Genomic DNA, 19,610 nt, shown 5'->3' with positions numbered 1-19,610 from the left:
GGAACACTGTCCTGGTGCCACTCCATTCAGGCCACACTGGCAAACCACTTGCTAATGGCACTTAATGCATCACGAGCCTGGCCTTGGAACTTACTGGTAGGTGCCGCTGGGCACTAGGACCTTTGTGAGTCAATCTCCAGCTAGAAAGAGCAATTTAAATTAGGAAGAGCGAGTTCTCCCAAGTCTTGCAGTCTCGCCTGAGCTAACCCATCAGCGAGCCCTGCAAAGAAAGCATAATGGCCCTCAGTAAAGTATTCTGTGCCAACTCCCAGGTGGTCTGGGCTGCAGGACTGTTCTTCCAAAAAGTGTAAATTCTAACTTAGCAGTCTGCTGAGAGGCCTGGCTCCCTGGCAGGCCAGGCACGGGGGCAGGAGGTTACCGCAGCTAATCAAGTCCTTGCTGTGCTGTCCTGACTTGTCGCCGAGCCCCGGCCCGTTCCCAGCTGACCCCACTCCTGTAACGCTCAGTGAGGAGCCGAACTTCTCCACTAATCGGCCTGTTTTCAGGAGCCGGAAAGGTGACTTGTAACAGGCCTCTTGTTCCCAGACTCCTCTATAATGACATTCTGCACAAGCAGATGTCGTCCTTTGATTCCTTATGACCTTCTGAATTTTGGCAAATGAGAAAGCACCTGGGATCCGCAGTGAGGGCCTAAGGGTGTCTTTCCTACAAAGAGCCACTCTCGTCCTCCTCCCCACCCCGCCTCGTCCCCAATCTCTATGAGGCATGTGGCAAGGACACGGCCTCACTCATTTTTTCCTGTTGGAAAAAGCCTTCTTCCTGGAGCCACGGGGCTGCGAGATGAGGTGGCCGGCACCGTTCCACGCTTGAGCATTTACCAGATGTGACTCCAGGTCTCTGCGGCTGCCTCAGCGTGACCGATGAGAAAACACTGCTGCTTACGTGGGCTTCCCAAGGTCACCCCACAAGCCAACAGTGGCGCTGGGAGAGGGAGATCAGCCCCAGACGGTGGAGGAGCTGCCGACCCGGGCGTTCAAAGCCCTGAAGGGTGAGACTTCGCACCAGCCCGTTGCCCAGAGAGTGCAAGGCTGTAAGTAATAAATAGGTAATGGCCTGTCTTCCTGCTGGCTTCCGCCTCAAAGATGCCCAGGTAGGCACGTTGTGGTTGTGATGATTAATTCATAAATCCCCCCAGTTAACCTGGAGTTTGAAGGCCACACGGCAACCCTAAGGCAATCTCTTTGGCAACTCCTCCTCCTCTGCTGAGGCTCCAGCGGGCTCTATGCCGTCGTGGCATCGCCGGCAGCACAGCAGAAACTCCAGTTAGAGGATTCCAGAGTTTGGTCTGCTCTCCACGGAAGTGCAATTCTTTAAGAACTCCTTTCACACCAAGTCGTTTTAAAAGCAAACCCAGCACCGACTCAGAAGGCCTGTTCGCTGGTCCGTGGCTCCCAGCATATAGGATTACCCCTCTTCCTCAGTGCGAACCCACAGCACCAGGAAGAAAAAGAACAGCGTGAATTGGATGTGAGTTGAGTTCTGAAGATACACATCAGGCGGACCTGGGAATACAGCGAGGCTTTGGCGTTATTTCTTCTTTTCTCTTCCAGCGCAAAGGGGAACAATGTATCAAAGCCACCAGGATGATAAGCTTCAGAGCCCGCCCTCCCTCCTGGCCCCCGGCTGGAGGGGCCTAGGAGGCCGCAGAAGAATCTTAAGATATTTTGCTTCGTCAAACGAGTACTGTGTGTAGGTAGGACATAGAAGTTTATGCTCATGAAACGATTCAGTTCCTAAAGGACTCTAGAGACTTTCTGCAGAGTTCTGTGACATGGATCCTATCAGTGTCCCGCTTAAGACCCCCCATCTCACTTAGAATCAAATCCAGTCTTCACAGTGGCTGCCAAGACCCCAGACTTCACCGAGTCCCTCCTCTCCTTTCCCTCTCTCTGCCTCCTCCGGCCACAGTGGCCTCCTTACTGTCCCTTGAGCGTGCCTAACTCATTGTCAATTACAGTACTCTCCCCCCAGGCCACCGTCCTTCACAATCTCTCTAGCCTGAGCCCTGCCCCTGCCCCTCCTTTCACTCTTTATTCATTTCCCCATTTGATTTGCTCCAGAGCATGGATCTCTAGCAGAAAGGATCTTTGCTTACATCGTGTGGCAGAGAATACTGGCTTCTCATCCTGTCCCCATTCTTTCCTTCTTCCTCAGGATAGAGTCTCACTTTGATGGGAAAGAAGGGGACAGTGTAAGAAGGGGACAGTGTCCAGCTAAAAACCTGTACTTCCCAGCTTCCTTTGCAGCCCCGAGACTGAGTTCTAGTTAGGGAGACATGGGTGGAGGTGGTTAGCTGTCCTCCCTTAAAAGAGGAGGTTTGGACACATATTACCCCTCTCCCCTTTCTCCTGCTCCCTGCCTGGGACTCAGATATCGTAGCTGGAGCATCCTCGACCCATGGGTGACCCAAGGATGGCAGAGCAAGAAGGTAGATGGAGCAGCCTGGGTCTCGGATGTCCATGGACTGCTTTCAAGTGACCCCCTCGGATTTCTTTAATGTGAAATCAAAATAAACTCTCCTCTTCTTCAGTCACTGTTGCCAATCCCTCTGCAGCTGAATGCAGTTTATAACTGATACACGTGTTTGTTGTCTGTCTTCCCCCACCAGAGCATAAGCTCCACAAAACCTGGGACTCTGTCTACTTCACTACTGTGTCTCTAGATCCTGGTACCTAGTAAATACTTGTTGAATGAGTGAATACTAAAAGCAGTGACAACGGTCCTTCTGCTCAAATCCTGGCTTTATCAGTAGGCACTTAGTAAGCAATATGGAATTGGCATCCTTCATCACTGACCCAGTAGCATAGATATTTATGTGGGCAAAAGCAATTTTAATTTCCAAAGGTTAGCTGTGGAAATGGTATCATTCAGTTCCTAGGGGTATAAAATGCAGATTTGCTTTGGATTTAAGACTAGGATGTTTATGCCATCTTTGGAGTGATCTCGATGCTACACTTCCTTGGACTTCTTTCACCTGAAGAGCTGCACCAAGATACAATTTTGTTCCTATCATAAAACACCCCTGGGCAAATGGAGCGGTTCATTACCTCTAATTTTTCGATGAAATGGCAGCTTAAAGAATGCATGAGTTCTTCGGCTAGAGTGGCATAGTGCCTAGGAAGTAGTAGAGTCTGTGATACACATCTGTTACCTCCGAAGGTAATTAGAACTTGCCTGCAAAAATAGCTTTTGAATCGGGGTAACAGTGACTGGTGGTAGTTTCAATTCCACCAAGAGAGGAAGGGCAGTTCAGTAGAAAAGGGTTGGACTAGTGAATGACCCAAGTTCCAGCCCCAGCTGTGGGACTTAGTGGCCAGGTGATCTGGAGCAAGGCCTCTGCTTCCTCATTTCCCAAACTGGCATGACCTCTCTTTCCTACCCTAGTAGTGAGGATCACATGAGATGATGTATTTGGAGGTAAAGCGGAATGTTTATATATAAAATCTCAATTTTTTTAGAGATGGGAAGAACCTTAGGGATTGTCTCACCCAAACCCCTCATTGTACAGATCTGAGTAGCGATGGCCAGAAAGTCAAGGTTTTGTCCAAGGTCACAGGGTAAAGTAGCGGCAGAACTGGATCTTGAATTCCCAGACCACTGTTATTCCTACCATATCATCCTATTTGTCAATGGGTAATGATGATATTATTATTATCCCTCCTTTGTGCCTCATACTTTTGCTTATCATTTTTATGAAAGTGTGACGTGGCAGGGAAATTAGTTCCATTGGAAAGAGGTACAGTTCAGATGCAAGGTGCTTTCAATCATTTGTGCTTCCCATGGTACTTACTGTGGCTGCCGTGTGCCAGCTCTGCTCTAGGCTTGGAGGACATATCAACAGGCAAAACAGACAGAAATCCCTGCCTTCAGGGAGCTTAGTGCCCTCTCTCTACCTCTGTCTTACACTCTCACTCACACACACACAGCCCTCAATAGTGTCTAGTGTTGTAGAGAAAAATTGGACAGGGAAGGAAAATGGGCAATGCTGGGGTTGGGGAAGCAGGAGAGCAGATGTTGCTGTCTCGGGCGGTCAAGGTCTCCCTGATTGGATTGTGTTTGAGCCGTGACCTGGAGGAGCAGGAGGATATTTTAGGGGAAGAGTTTTCAAGGTAGAAGCAGCAGCAGGTACTAATACCCTGAGAGTGTTCTTGGCCTGTTCATGGAAGAGCAAAATAAGTGGGTGTGACTAGAGCAAAATGAACAATGGGGTGCATGGAAGGTGAGGGCAGAGAACAGGTTGGGGAAAGGGTACGTCATGTGGACCATTATAAGCATTTTGACTTTGACTTAGCTTTGAAATCAGTGCAAAGCATAAATTCTCCAGGAGACTGGTATGTCCTTGATAGGTCGGCATTTTTATTTTGGTCCACCATATTCAAATACTGAATTTGGACTTGCTGTTAGTATTAAGTGCCACTGACTTTTCTACCATAAGTGCTCTTGACTTGTTATTGAATATTCTTAGGAGAAGAGAAACCCAGTAGGGCCCAGTAACCTCATGTTCCGAGTAAGGTGAAAGTAAACTTGTGAGATGTTTCTTGGCATCCAAAAACCAATTAAGCAGGTTACACGGAAATATTTCTAAAAACAGCAGTACAGTGGAAATAGACTGACAGGTGAGCAGATGGAGGAACTATCAACTCAAATTTATTTCACAGCTTACAACTCAAATGAGCATTCCAAAGTCAGAACAGCTGGCCTTTTATTCTGTAAGCCATTGTCCTTTGCTTTGCTCATCTCTCAGGAGTATGAGTGGATTATACTCCACTGGCAGTCTGTCTGTCAGTCTTTGACTTTGCAGGGAAAAATCCTTTGTAGAAAAACAGGTTCTTTGTGTGAATCAGATTTTTCTGTAATGTCTGCTTCTTGCCATAGGTTGTGAAGTTTCTAGGTTTCAGAAATCAGTGACATTGGCCTTTTAGCTTTTATTTTATAACTGTATTCATTGCTTATGTGACTGCTATTATCTGATTCTGAGTAAATGGAATTTAACTAAATAGTCAATAAGCAAAATCTCTATATTTATAAGAAGAAATCTGGGTTGTTTTTTTTTAAATGTTACAGTGCATCTAAAAATCACAGCTGCCTTGAATTTCTAATCATAAGTTATTCTGGAATCTTTCTGAAGTTTGAGACTGTCCCATGCAAACTTACTTAAGTTTCAAGCAACAGGGAAGTCATGAGATTTGGAAAGGGTTATCTTTTGTCAATCATGGTCCTTTGTGGGGTTCTGTGCTGACAGAGGACAGTGGAGAGACCATATTCTGTGACTGAAAGGAGGGCTTGATACTAGCCAGTGGGGATTTTGTTCCAGTAATTGCATCAAATTGGACCTTCTGCCATGTTGCAGGTATAGCATTAATATCACTCATTAAGTCATACGCTGTATGCCTTCCCTCCCAATGGCTGAGTCACTGACAGAATATATTTTCTTCCAAAGTGTTTGTTTTCATTGTTGCCCTTTAAAAATAATGAGTTCATTCTATTCCCTTGCAAGGAAAGTTACTCTAGACTGCTTTGAAATTGTATATCTTTTGTTGAGCGCATTTCTGCAGTGGTTCCATATCTTTGTGTGCTGGGGAACCCAACCCGGCCTCTCTTAAAGCTTCTAACCAAGCTGCCTCCGACTTGATCCATATAATCGTCCAGCCCATTTGACCTTTATATTGTTACCCTTGGGCAGGTAGAAGTCATGCAAGTTTCAGGTGACCCTATCATGTGACCAGAGATCAAAGGTCAGCAGCTCCTAAATGTTTAGCTGTCAAGGTAGCCCATTCATCACTATCATTATGTAACTGACAAGCCGACAAATGAACCTGGGGATAAAATTATTCTCAGCCCTCTACCTCCTGGGGTGGGCCAAGCAGTCTCACGTATTAAGTGGTTCCAAGGGCCTGCCAGAGTCTCTGAAGTAGGGGGAGGAATTTCAGGAGACCTGTTCTATGTGCTGGACCCTGGGAAGTCACCAGTTGCCTGCTCAGGAGGCCAACTTGTAGGTCTGCAAGAGCCAACCCTGAGTTTGGTTTCCTCTGAAATGGAGATGAATCTAATGTTAGTTCTTTCTGGACCCAAAGATACGTGCATGCCCCCGACCACATTCAGCATCTTTGTGGCTCTTTGTGGCAGGTTAACATGGTACAGTATTTTCACAAACTGGCCTGATCCTAAGAGTCACTTATGAAAATTAAGATTCCCAGGACCCTCCTCTCAAAAGTCTGACTTAGGACGAGGTGCCTTTGGGAAACTCAGTTTTTAACAAGGACTCAACATGATTCTTTCGATATCTGTATTTTGGAATGGTACAAAGAGCTTGAGATTTGGAGTCAGACAATTTTGGCTTCAAATCCTGACTCTATCCCTTGTTTGGCTATGAAATCTTAGATGTTTTAGTTAATCTTCTGGGCCTCAGTTTCCATTCTGAGGGCAAACATTTAAATAGAAAATATATACAGGTCCTGACCCTCATATTTATTATTCTTAATGTTTTTATTAGCATTGTTACTATGCCTTTGGTCTGAGAGGAGGTGTCATTGGAGGAGCATTAGCATGAGATAGAATTGCCTTATAGTGTCTTCCATATCAACAAAAGTCTCCGATAAACTTATAAAGGCAGTTTGCCGAGGAACAGGAGTAAGGGGATGCTGTGAGGATTATACAGTATGTCACATGGGTTGGGGAGGAGCCCTGCAGAGGCCACCCACACTAGCAGTAGAAGGGAAGAGGGCACAGCACCCCACTGGACCCCTAAAGAAAGTGGAGATACCCTTGAGCCATTCCATGACCCAGAAGTGTCCCTGACTTTTATACCGGCAAAAGGCCCTTGCATCTCTTGTGTCTTCGTCTCCTGACCACCTGGACATACTATCTGAGCCCCTTTCTCCCTCACCCAGGGTCACCTTCTTTGGTAGAGTCTTTGCCGTAGGCCAGACGAGCTCTTAGCAGTGATTTGGAGTCGGAAGAGACCCTGGTTTCGTAGCCAGGATGGTGGGAAACCCTTAGCAAAGGAAATCTCTTCCTGGAGTCCCGAGTCAGAACTCCAAATGTTCTGTCTCGTTAAAAATAGGCAAAATAAAAACCCTGATATTCATGGGTATTGGACTATAAAGTATTATTAATATTATATTTCAGAGGAACTGCAGGTCATATAGGTGCTGAGGAATTAGAAACTATGAAAACCACTGTTTATATGGAAAATGCCTTTTAAGTGCCAAAAAAGTGTGTAGAACACGAGCCGTTTATAGCAGCTGGACGTTGCCTGCACCATTCCCTCCTCCCAGTGAGCAGAATAGTAGAGACCCACAGTAGGGCTGCTGAATACACTGAAGTTTTGACCAGATCCAGGCAGCAGGGTGATCCAGGCTGATTAGAATAAAGATTTCTTGAGAAATGGCTGGTTATTCATGTGACTTGATGGCATTTTCTTGGTGTTCAAAAGCACTTTTGGCATATTTGGTACCATTTCTGTAGCACCTAAACAGGCTAACTTGGTTTAGACTTCTCACTTCTTCCCAGAAATGAGAGGGCCCCAAAGTAGATTTGTATACAACTAGAAATTAAGTCAAGCCCAGCTTCTCAAGTGGTCGGTCATGGTTGGAAAACACTACCTGCTAAAAAGGTATATTGACCTGACCAAAAATAAAAATAAAAGCTGACCCCTGGGCAAAAGTTTGGCTTTTCCTCTCTCTGATGTGCGTTGACTTTACTGATCTGGAAGCATTAACATGCGGTACAGAGGCAGGAGGTTAAAATCCTTTCAAGGAGAAAGTGGACGCGTCCTTTGTTAACTCATTTAGGAATTGGTTTGGCTTAGTGGTTGCGTAGCAGGTAAACTGAGTCATACCAAGTGGGCAAGCTGATGTCATAAAACCACATTTGTCAGAGTAGACCAGTACAATAGATACAAGCATGACAAGGTGGCCATTTATTTGTAAAGCTGCCCACGGTGCCATGATAGCAGTAACAGAAATCCAAGAAGACAATTATAAATTCATTAATTTATCCTTCTCTTTTCAGAGGATTTAGAGTGCGGAGGGTTAGATTATCATAAACCACACCGCCTACTCTTTTCACCTCTGACTAAAACAGATTATTTGGAGCAAAGCATAGTGAGACTATGAAAACAGCACAATGGGGTGGCCGCCTGCACGAGGTTAGATTTGTAGCATTTAAGGTAGACACGCCGGAAGGTCAAAGTTCTACATGAAAATCCCTTCCATGTGTACATCAGGTACTCCCAGGGATTTAGATACCGTGTTATATGAACAATGCTTAGGTGTAAGTACTGGAGTCGTCGTGTGGCAAGATGCTTTCACTGTAAGGGGCCCAAAGAGACTGAGCTGAGCAGAGAACATCAGGGTCCATGGTGGTCTCTTGCTCCCTCCAAAGAATAAAACCACTGAGGGGATGGTTGACAGTTTCCATCTTTATTTCTCACTTTTTTCATGCGATCCTGGCAGTCGGGTTTTGCAGGTTAATGTGGATTTGATGTCACACTAGTGTTTTCTGCCCGAGGCCTCTTAACCCTTGCTACTGGCCTGTATTGTTTGAGGGACTCCATGGCCACGTGGCTGGGACCCAGCACACTCCTTGTTAACATCAGCTCAGTGACTGTCCGCTCCTTACTGGAAAGTAAAATTCCAGAAGGACGCTCTGGCTCAAAGAAGAGTACACGTTTTTAGTCACTGGACACTTTTTGATGCAGTCATTAACCTGCTGCATGCAGTCTTTAGAAGTGTGATTTCTTTCATTTTTATTTACGAGCGTTACAAGCCCTTCTGGCCAGCGTCGCGTGGTCAGCTATGTTTTTAAAATAGGACTTGTATCATGTAAGAAAAGGGATATTGAGGCATAATTATACATTTACGTGGTACTTTACATATTTTAGAGGGCTTTTATATACATCATTTGATTTTATCCTCATATAACCCAGTGAAGCAGAGAAGCATTAACTTCACAGTGATAGTTGCGGAAACGAAGAGGTTGAGATATTTTTCTTAAGGTCTCCCAGGGAATATAATTAGAGATAGTCTATGCCCTTAGAAGCTAAACATGTATCTTTTATTTCTATAGACTACAGAAGCTCATGCCGTAAGAGCCTCGAAGTCATTCGAATGACAAAAAGAAAAATAAGTTTTGTCACTCATCTGCCGTAATATTATAGTAGTCCTTCTAGAAACTGGGAAACAACATTTGCTTCTTTCTTGCCCCTGAAATGGTTTAGAAGGTCCTGAATATCTAAATTTGACAAGAATAGCTAAGTCGTCGATGAACAGGATCCATTTTAGTCCAAATGGAAATCCATAAAAAAGATGGAATGCAGTAAAAAGGGCAGCCAGCCAGATGTCCAGGACTCTGCCCCACCCCGGCTCCCTCATCACCATCGGATTAACCTGGGGGAAGGCAGCCCTCACTCAGAATAGGGGTCCAAGCACCTACCTCTGCCATCTCTCCCAGCCTGTTGTGAAAGTACAAGACAGTGCTGTGTATCAGAATTCTCTGGGACGCTTAAACAAGGTACAAACTGTAATTGTAATTTAAATCAGGAGTTGCTCTCTTTCCCATTAGAGAATTCCCTTTCAGGGGTTCATTTCTCTTATCTCTTCAATGGCCTGTGCTTGGTAATATTTCTCCATCAAGTTCTAGTTTGTGTGTGTGTGTGTGTATGCTTGCTTATCCTGATGAATCTTTTAGCAGAAACCATTTCTCCTGAAATCTTTCATTATCATTTCATTGAGAGTAATGGAAATGTTACCTGTCCTTCTTTATTTGTTGCAAAATTTAGGGACAAGGAAGAAGACCGTATATGTTTTCTTAAAATCAATGGCCAGCACATTACTGTAAAACCTATTGATTAAAAACACAAAGTATAATGTTAGTCATTTAGTCTGTGAAGTGATGCAATAAGGGAAGAAATTTATCCTTTGACTTTTGCATTAACCTTTTATTGACTGCTTGCATACCCATAATTAACACACACTTTAGCTAAAGTGGTTAATTTTAGCATGGCGACCACTGTTCGCTAATGTAGCTGCGATCCTGATCATCCAAATGTAAGTGCAGTCCTGGGGGACATCAGCGGGGCAGTGAGGCCCGGATGAGTTACACCTTGGGGGGTGGGGACCACTGGACAATCAGCTAACAGCCAGCCAGCGTGACACCTGTCAGTTGCTTCCTGTTACGTCACAGGTCGTTCATGGAGAACCATTCCTAAGTAGCAGAGAGTTTAGGGGGTGGCTGACGGAGTTCTTTCAGTCAAAATAATGTGAATTTAGGGGGAAAAGAGAAAGAGATGAAGTGTGTGTGTATGTATATATATATATATATATTATTTTTCTTTGCTCCCTTTGAACTGCTTCATGAAAGGGGCAGTATTTTCTGGATAGATCCAAGTTTATTTGCTAACCCAAGATGCATTTAAAAATAGGGTTTTTCTTTAGGATTAGAGAGGACAAGATTGAAAGGGAAAACTAACTTTCTCACAGTTTAGCTGGGTTCAGCTAGGACTAGGGAATGACACTGAGTTAAGCGAATCTTTTTTAACTTTCTTTAGCAAGATCATCCATCTCTAGTCATAAAAACTGGCTTATTTTCCTGCAAAGGCCAGTGGCACTAGCAGTCTCCTTGTTTTCTGGGTAGAAATCTTACCGTTTGAACCAAAAACAAACTCCAGTGCTCTCGTGCCCAGGTAGGCTCTGCACACACTACGCTGTATCAGTCAGCAGCAAGTCTCGGACTGGGGAGAGGACTGTCTGTGTCCACATGGCTATAGCAATGGATGCTCCGAAGGGCAGGAAGTAACGGAGACATAGAAGCATGGCCAGCATGTCAGCTAGGATTCTTTGGGTTGCAAGCAACAGAAAAACCTAACTCAAACAATAAAGGTGTATGAAACTGACTAGTCTAAGCGTAGCCAGCTTCAAGTGAGGCTTGACCCAGTTTCTCAAACAGCATCGCCCAGGACTGAGCCCCTTGCTGCAAGACAGCAAAATGACTATGGCAGCTCCACGTCACATGTCCTAGTAGTTCACAGACTAGGAGAGAAGAAAGTCTTTTCTGGTAGCTCCCGTGCCAGTCCTCTGATTTATTCTTTTGATTTTGCCCCAGACTGGGTCATGTACCTCCCCTAAACCCCTCCCTGTGGCTGGAAGAGGGTGCTGTGCTGACTAGCGAGAGTCAATCAAGGCTGTCCCCAGGCTGTAGAGATGAAGCCAGTCCCCCCAAACTAAGTCACAGAGCATGGGGAAGGGACAAATTCCCCACAGTAAAATTAGAATCCTGCTGATGGGAGTTGTGGGAATAGATGCAAGACTACAAATGTCCACCACAATCAGTGTTCCTTAAATAGTTCTTAAAACAGCTTAGGACCCCTTTATTTTGCAAGGGACTATAGAGCATGTGCTACAAATGCCAAATCAATCTCAAACAACCACCATTTAGAAGGTCCAACAACCGTGCCTGTTATTAATCTTAGGTCTTCAGGAACAACCGCTGATCCCTTCTGAATCTGAATGTTCTAGCGTGTCCCTGGAAAGTTGTAGCAGCTGAATACATAAGCATCAGGGTCCTGGAATGTCACAACGTGATGGCATTCAGCTGCAGGATCAGTTTGATTCAAGCCAGAAAGAGCTACGCCTGCATATCCAGAGCTTTCCCTGGAAAGAATCCGTCCAGAGGCTGCCCACCCAGTTAGTGTGGAGGAAGGAGATTGCCCAGGTGCGACAGGCAGCACTCTTGTTGGCATCTCCCGTCTGTCACTGGTACTCACAGTAGAAGTAACAATAGTGATAATGTTTAATATTTATCGAGCACTTGCTATGTGCCAGGCAGTGTTCTAAGTACTTCCTCTGTATCAGTTCATTTAGTCTTCACATCAACCCCATAAGTAAGGTACTGTTATCATCATCATCATCATGATCATCACCATCACCGCTTGACAGACAAGAAACTGAAGCTCAACAAGGAACCTGCCCAAGATGTCATGGCCCTGGAAAGTAGCAGCGCCACGAGTCCAGAGAACACACCGTTAACCATCACGCTGCAATCTCCCTCCCTCGCCATCTTCGCAAACTGAGATGCAAGAAAACAGAATGAGTGACGTGAGCAAGAGAAGTGAACACCTAGAGGGGGATGTGCCTTCAAGTAACTCCCAGCCTTTTCTTTTTCAATTCCACAGTCTGGCATGATGCTGAACCAGGCAATATCACTTGAGCTGGGGGTGTCTCTGCTTTGCCATAGGTGAATACATCACCTCCAACCAAGAGCCTTCTGCTGGGCCCTGTCGCTATTTGAAATCGGCAAGGGCATTGGGCATTAAAGGAAGGATTTTATTTTATTTTTTTTATTTATTTATTTTTTTTTTTTTTGAGACAGAGTCTCACTTTGTTGCTGGGCTAGAGTGAGTGCCGTGGCATCAGCCTAGCTCACAGCAACCTCAGACTCCTGGGCTTCAGCGATCCTACTGCCTCAGCCTCCCGAGTAGCTGGGACTACAGGCATGAGCCACCATGCCCGGCTAATTTTTTTGTATATATATTTTTAGTTGGCCAGATAATTTCTTTCTATTTTTGGTAGAGACGGGGTCTCACTCTTGCTCAGGCTGGTCTCGAACTCCTGACCTCGAGCGATCCACCCGCCTCGGCCTCCCAGAGCTAGGATTACAGGCGTGAGCCACCGCGCCCGGCCTAAAGGAAGGATTTTAAAGCAATCTTGAAATCTCTGAATTAAGGTTCTGAAGACACCCAGCAAAGGGTTCTACTCCCAGCCCAGACGGAGCAGTGAACACACGCAGCTCCTCGCCTCTCAGGGCCCGCAAAGGAGCTGGTGCCCACACCAGCCGGTCCTTTGATGAGTAGAACAATGGCAGAAAACCGTGCAGCAGCTTTGCCCCAAACAAAAGCCAGTGGGCCTGGGAAGCTTGTACGACACAGCATTAAGCAAACCTCTGCAGCAGGTTTGAATATTTTTAATACACTTTCTCAAAGTGAGGAGGCAAAACCCATTTGACAGGTGAAAAAGCATCTCTATTGACTTTTTACAAACCCTATGATATTCTAGGTGGATCGACACTTATCATAGCCCTTTAATCTGCCAGCCGGGATAATGTGCGCACGGATAATTTATCCACTGTGAGATTGAAATGCTCAATTTGGAATAACTTTCCCTACCCAGTAAATTGAGCATCACTCTAGGATTCCGAGACAGAGAGAAAGCACAATTTAAAAAGCCTTGCAGAGCTCCTTTGTAATTAGTTGCAGCTTCCCTTGAATATTAATTTCCCCCTCATCCTTTTCAAGTGGTTTAGAGACTGTCTCTAGAACTGCAGAGATGCACCCTCAGAACCACGACAGCAAGCGACACCGTCTGAAGCACCTATTATTAAGTAGTCTGCAGAACACACCCTCTGTTCTTCAGTGCAGAGTGTCGCTTATCAGAGCAAACAGTTTAATATTTATGCTAAGAGGATTGTCAAAAGCAGCTTCTGTTGCTTTAATTCTTGTTTTAAATAAATAATGAGAACATTTAAACACATTACTCTTCTTGGGGCCCCGAGGTCAGCTAATCTTATTATTTATGAAGTGATGTGCTACATAATAGTACTTAGTGCATGTTAACAGACGCTATTATCAGGGCCTGGTGCGGAGAGCTGAAGATATATTGGAATGTTATGTGTAATGTACGACGGATTGAGTGCATAGGATGCCGGCATAGCAATTAACCACATGCGAAAATAGGTGTAAAGTTGAAGTATGTTTTCCCGTGGGGATTCCTTCGCCATTAATAATTCCCCAGAGAAGAAGATGTCTTTGAGTTAGGAACCTTCTCTCCTGGCAGGCCTGGAAATGGGGCCGGGATATTCCATCCTTTGATCTCTTCATGGTCTTTCCTACACAGTCAAAAGACAAATAGTGGCTGTGACCACTTTTTCATTGGTATAGAGGAAGATGCAGAGAAGGCGTGGGTGGAGGGAGGTACCCGTGCACCTCTTCCAAATGTACTCACGGTATGCTTTTTGGCACACACACGTTCACTGCTGTGTGCTCCTAGAGCGTAGAGAAATTGCTCATGCCTTATTGCAATTTGTTTTCTTCTCTCTGGTCTTCATTTCTCAGATAAATCTAAAGCCACTGAGCTTTCCCAGACCACTTTTACATAAGCTGGCCTCTCTGAGAATAGATGCCAAGGTGTGATGATGTTGTCCCAATTTTCTTCCTATGAGGCTATAATTTAGCTGCATATGATAATTAATTTCTCTACTATTGATGAATAATCCATTTAATAAAAACCGTGATTTAAGTGTTTTCCTTAGGGACTAACTCTTGCTAGCCTCTTAATTTAATTTTGTGGAAGTTTTCCCCACCTCTTCATCAGCGGAAATGATTATTAACCTCTATTTGCATATATCCTTATAAATCGGTCTCTCCTTGGAGTGCCTTTTTCTGAGCACAGCAAGCTGGGACACTTGTAAATCTCCAGGATCTCCAAAGTCAATCCTGGTCTGTAATATTGTTTAATCTATTCTTGGACGTTTTAATGCAGTAAATTCAATTTAATCTTTCCCAGTAATCTAGTAATACATCGAAATCCCACAAACATTCAAATCTGATAATGGCTTAATCACACACTTTAAATAACAGTTGAGATAATGAAAAAATAATTCACCATTTTAAAGGCAGAGTAACTGAATTTCCCCGATGATTGGCTTTTACAAAGCCACTCGAGATAATACAAGTCTGGGGATTGAACAAAAGCACGTCCCATCACCAAGAGGAACAATTCTTCCTTCTTGTAAAAACCTGCTTTCTGCCTTGCAAACTCATTCGTTCCCATCATCACCTCAACCTTCACCACAGAGGATCGTTTTTGAAGCATTCACCAGTGTTGCTCCCAGTTTCCCATGGGCCCACAGGTCTTCTAGGAGTTTCCTCCCATGGATTAATTCTCCATTCTTCGTCTTCCAGGTGCCAGTGTCGAATTGCCCGAACTCTGCCCGTGGACCAGAAGCCAGAGTGTCGGCCATATTGGGAAAAGGAGGATCCTTCGATGCCTCTGCCGTTCGATCTCACAGACATCGTTTCAGAACTCAGAGGTCAGCTTCTGGAAGCAAAGCCCTAGAAGGAGCACGAGTCTTAGGTGGAGGAGAAGAATATGTCTTTGGCTTTTCTCCTCCAACCTTGTCGTGGGCTTGGGTTAGGGCAGTGTAGACTTCTCTTGGCCCTTAGATTATGGCACCTGAGTCCCAGTTGGAAACAGCTAGGGAATGGAGCTCATGAATTTTTAAATGTTTAACAGTGACACAGTCTTATAGTCTGATTTGTTATTAAATAAGAACTGTCCCCCCAAAAAACTTCCCCACTTGGATTTTTTAATGTGAGCCAATCAGCCACCAAGGGCCAACGAAAGCCACAGGGACGAGCCCAGCATGTGACAAAATCTAACCTACTTTCCTCCTTCCCAAGCTTTTTCAGAGACTTTAGAGTGGACCAGTCATCTGGTGAAAGACAGAACTTAGAGGCATCTATCCCAGTTTCTCACCATACCTAGAGGCTGTGCTGTCCAATGGTAGCCACTAGCTAGCTGTGGCTACTTAAATTTAAATTCAGTTTTAATTTTAATTAAAAATTCAATTCCTCAGCTGTCCTAACCACATTTCAAGTGCTTAATAGCCACATGTGGCTAGTGACAACCATATTGGACAGCACAGATATAGAAAAGTTTCATCATTATAGAAAGTGCTGTTGGACAATACGTCTATAAAAAGTTTGAAAGCAGGAATTCTTTTTCCCAATTCTCTCTTTTTTTTTTTTTATTTGCTTAGCCTTAAAACTCATCTTTTCCAATTCTCTATGCCCTCTATCCCCGTAGGAGAAACTAAAAGTGAAATAACTCATGGAAGAGGAGCCTCTTTCCCTTCTCTACGAGGAGCCTGAGTCACAGTGTGAGTTAGGAGTCCCTACACTCTGCACACAGGAATAAGGCAGTGTTAACAATTCAGATAAAGTTGGTATCCTGTCTTGAGGGGGAATCCCAGATCTAATGAAAGAGACGCAGCCCCCTTTACGTCGCTCCATGGATTTAACCAGCATAGTACAGTATTTTCTATAAGTCCCCATTGACCTGTAGTGACAGCTGGAATTGAGGCTTGGAGAACCCAGTGCCCCACCCTGGTGACACTGGGGCATCAGAGAGACAATGGAGATTAGAAGGTAAAATCTGGGCTCTGGTTTTAGGGCGCCTGGATGAAGACTCCCACTGGCTTTCGTGACCTTTGGCACGTTGTTGTTCCTTAGTTTCCTCATCTGCATAATGAGGATCCGCTAAAGGCACCAACTCCCAAGGTGAAGTTTAAGTGAGATAATCTAGTACAGACCTAGAACCATTTCTGGCACGTAGTCAAATACCCGGTAAATATCAGTGTCATCATATATCAGTAAGCTGACCTGGGTGTAGGTGTTTTCTTCTCCTTTACTCAGTCCCTGTGCCAGTTTCGTCTCGTGATGCCATTAACGCGTCTCCCCCTTTCCGGCCTGGCTCCTGCCCCCTGGTGTCCCCAGAAATCGTGAGAATAGTTAGCCCCTCTCCGCTGTTGCCTCCTCCTGTAGTTGTTCACAGTAGTTGAGGAGCTGAAGAGCCTTTGCCCACTGGGAGGTGCACCGAGAGCAAGCTCTTTCCTGCCGTCAGAGTCTCAGTGGGTCAAGGCCTGTGCCCGTCACTGTGGAGGTAACAGCCACAGAGAAGTCGTGTTCCACAAGGCAGCCAGGGTCCCTTCATGTTGAGACTCGAGTCTCTCAGACCTTGGATTAAGTCCCTGATGTCTTTGCACCTCGATTTCCTCACCAGGAACAGAGAGGTGAAGCCCTGCCTCATAGGGCTGGTACGGAGATGAAATGAAAGAACAGAGGTGAGGGGTGAGGGGTGCGTGGCGCATGGATGTCACAGGTTGGGCACCCTCAGGCTATCCAGCCCAGTGTGTCATTTAACCCCCAGGATGTTTGTTCTTTGTCGTATTTCATTAGGTGCCAGTATGGAAAAATTGGGAGATTTCACATAAAATACAAATGTCTGCATTCTCTTTAGAATCCAGAACACCCAGTAGCCCTAGGCCCCCGTGCTAGCATGGCGACGCGCCGAGTAGTGTCCTCCCGCTCCGAGGTGGGGCGCGGACCCTCCGCGGTTTGCCCTGGGCCCTGCCGCTCCCCGGTGTCACCTGCCGTAGACCCCACCTGCTTTGCCCCTGCGTGTCCTCGCTCTCCAAACCCGCTTGCTTGCTCCCCTGTAGTAGAAATAAATCATGTTTAGTGCTCACCTCAGTATTTGTGTATTACTCTTGAACTCTGTTCACGGACTGCTTGTACTAACGTCGTGTGCATCGTAAAGTATTCATCTACAATAAAAATATTAAAAGGATGAGATAAGACACCAAGAGAGGTTCTGCTGTCTTCTTCCTTGCACAGCGGTGGAGGGGCCAGCCTCGCGGGTCAGGGTGGGCCCAGGTGGAGCCAGGTGACGTGCAGCGAGGTTGGAGAAACCACTGCCTAAGTGAGTCCAAAAGGTGAGGTCGCATTTTCTCAGGAGACGTGGCGGCTTCCTGTGAGCATGAGCGCGGCATGTTTGAGGATCACGTATGCTCTCTGGGGAGGGTTCCGGTGGGAAGAAGGAGGGGGGCGAGAGACAATAAAAAGGTGGCTGGCAGGGGCAGTGACAATCCACTCATGTCCTTGCAAGGTCAAGGGAAGGCCTGATTCTCCCCTGCGAACTGGGGAAGGACTTTGCAGGGAACACAGGTCCAGAATTCGCTCCCTCCCCCGACTTGTGTGGCCGAGGGGGCTGGGGCAGCCTTGGTCCCGGGATGGCCTCGCATGGGCCGCAGCCCCCACCTGCTTTCCCGCCAGGCTTCCCTGCAGTCGCCTCAGGTCCCTGCTGTCTTGCGAAAAGTGACCAGGACATCCCTCTGCACTCAGGCGCCACTGCCTTCCTCTCTTCCTCCCTCCCACAAACCTTTCCTGGCACCTACCACGGCTCAGCAGGGTGGCCAGCACCTCGGATCCGAGGACAGATCACTGCCCGCCAGGGGCTTCCACGCTAGTGGATGTGCAGGGGTATGTAGTGACCGAAACAGAAACCCACCCCGCCGTGGGGAAACAGTACCCAGCAAATAAATAACGAGATCACTCCAGATGGCTGCAAGTGCCAGGACGGGAACCAACTGGGTGAAGGACCAAGGGGGCCTAGATCAGGAGAATGGAGGTGGGAGGGAAGAGATTTCCAGGACAGGGACAGCGGGGCCGAGGCAGAAGAGTGCTTGGTAGGGGTGCCCAAGGAAGAGAAAGGGCGCTGTGGCCAGGGCAGAGAAGGCAAGGAGGAGGCGGGGCAGGTGTAGGGCTTTGGTTCATGCGCCCCAAGAAACATGGAAGGGTTTTATGCAGAAAGGACGGGCGGAGGGCTAACTTGATCAGATATTTTTATGCTTTAGACCATCACTCTGGCTACTGTCTGGATTCCAAAGGGGTCTCTGAGAGAGCAGATGGCTCAGTCCAAAGGAGCGGCTTTCCAATTGGAAATGTCCCCTCGTGGGGAAGGTGGGCAGGGTGGCCCGAGACCCCCTCCAGGTCCCTCCCGTTTGCAGTGCGGGCTCCAAGCAGCACCTCTGCGCCCGGCAGCGTGCACCCTCCCGCTCTCACCCGCGGCCGCCAGCCCTGAGAGCTTTCTAGACATAAAAGAAAAGCGCAGGGTCATGGCATTGCTTGTGACACAATTTTAGTAATAAGCTTCTAAATCCATCACTAACTGAATCGAGGGATGCTAGAAATGAGATTCCGTAGGCCCTATTTAATGGACCCCACATTCAGTAGGAGGGTTTTTGTATGTTTCCAGGGAAGGAAGGTATTTTCGAATGCAACTTGTTTTTTTTTTTTTTTTCCCCTGCTCTAGTTAAGGCTGATTTTACCACTGGGCAAATTGCATACATTTGGATCCATGCCACGCTAAATACTGTTTATTTTGGAGATCTGTCAGAGGCAAGCGCATGGAAGACAAGGGGATTCTGATGTGAAAAGGCAATTCGCATCCAGACAGATTCAGATGGAGAGGAGCGGCGCGGATTAAAATGCGCTGAAGTGGTAATGCCGTTTATCCAGTTTGCCTTTGTTACTTTGTGATTAAATGGTATTTTTAATTAAGTTTCATTGGGAGCCATAGGTATCGCGGTGGTGAAATCAATTTGACAACCATAAAGGGAGGGGGGAGGCACAGGCGTGTTGCGATGATTGCGGCTGTAGGGAAAGCCGGGCAGTTGGAGAGGATGGGGAGGGGAGGGAGGCGGAGGGAGAGCTGGCCAATAATGACTTCCTGCAAGACAGCGAGGGGGCCCAGGGCCGCTGCTGTGTGGGGGGCACACGTGTCAGTGGTGGTCAGGGAGAGCAGTACACCTGCTCACCTGGGGCACCCGATAGATTCCAGAGCCGCCTGGGAACTCCGGCACAGTATCTGCAGGGTGGGCTTCTCCTGTCTCTCTCATTAACAAGGACACATGTCAGCCCCTACACCCCATCTGGAATGTTCAGGCTGCTCTTCAGCCTGGCTCCCAAGCACTGC

At 46.4% G+C, this 19,610-nt stretch overlaps 1 protein-coding gene across 6 annotated transcripts in view; it reads left to right on the top strand.

The window, feature by feature from the left end:
- Positions 1-19,191, top strand: part of FTO (FTO alpha-ketoglutarate dependent dioxygenase) — a 353,884-nt gene extending 334,693 nt beyond the window's left edge. Inside the window, exons 9-12 of one of the 6 annotated variants that reach the window (XR_006730336.1) lie at positions 14,978-15,105; positions 17,471-17,568; positions 17,978-18,115; positions 18,948-19,020. Coding sequence is in view for 4 of the 6 variants with exons in the window: in XM_045533190.1 (XP_045389146.1) it covers positions 14,978-15,105; positions 18,948-19,063 (244 nt within the window). In the remaining 2 variants the exon portion in view is untranslated. Of the gene's footprint in view, positions 1-14,977; positions 15,106-15,881; positions 17,440-17,470; positions 17,569-17,908; positions 18,186-18,947 lie in introns of those variants that run through there. The other 5 variants (XR_006730335.1, XM_045533193.1, XM_045533192.1 and 2 more) reach the window with 5 other exon arrangements.
- Positions 19,192-19,610: the final 419 nt, after the last annotated feature.

This window comes from Lemur catta, chromosome 20 (genome assembly GCF_020740605.2).
Source record: "Lemur catta isolate mLemCat1 chromosome 20, mLemCat1.pri, whole genome shotgun sequence".
Classification (NCBI taxonomy): Eukaryota; Metazoa; Chordata; class Mammalia; order Primates; family Lemuridae; genus Lemur; species Lemur catta.
The sequence above is the reverse complement of the archived record's forward strand: the minus strand, read 5'-3'. Positions and strand labels throughout refer to the sequence as shown.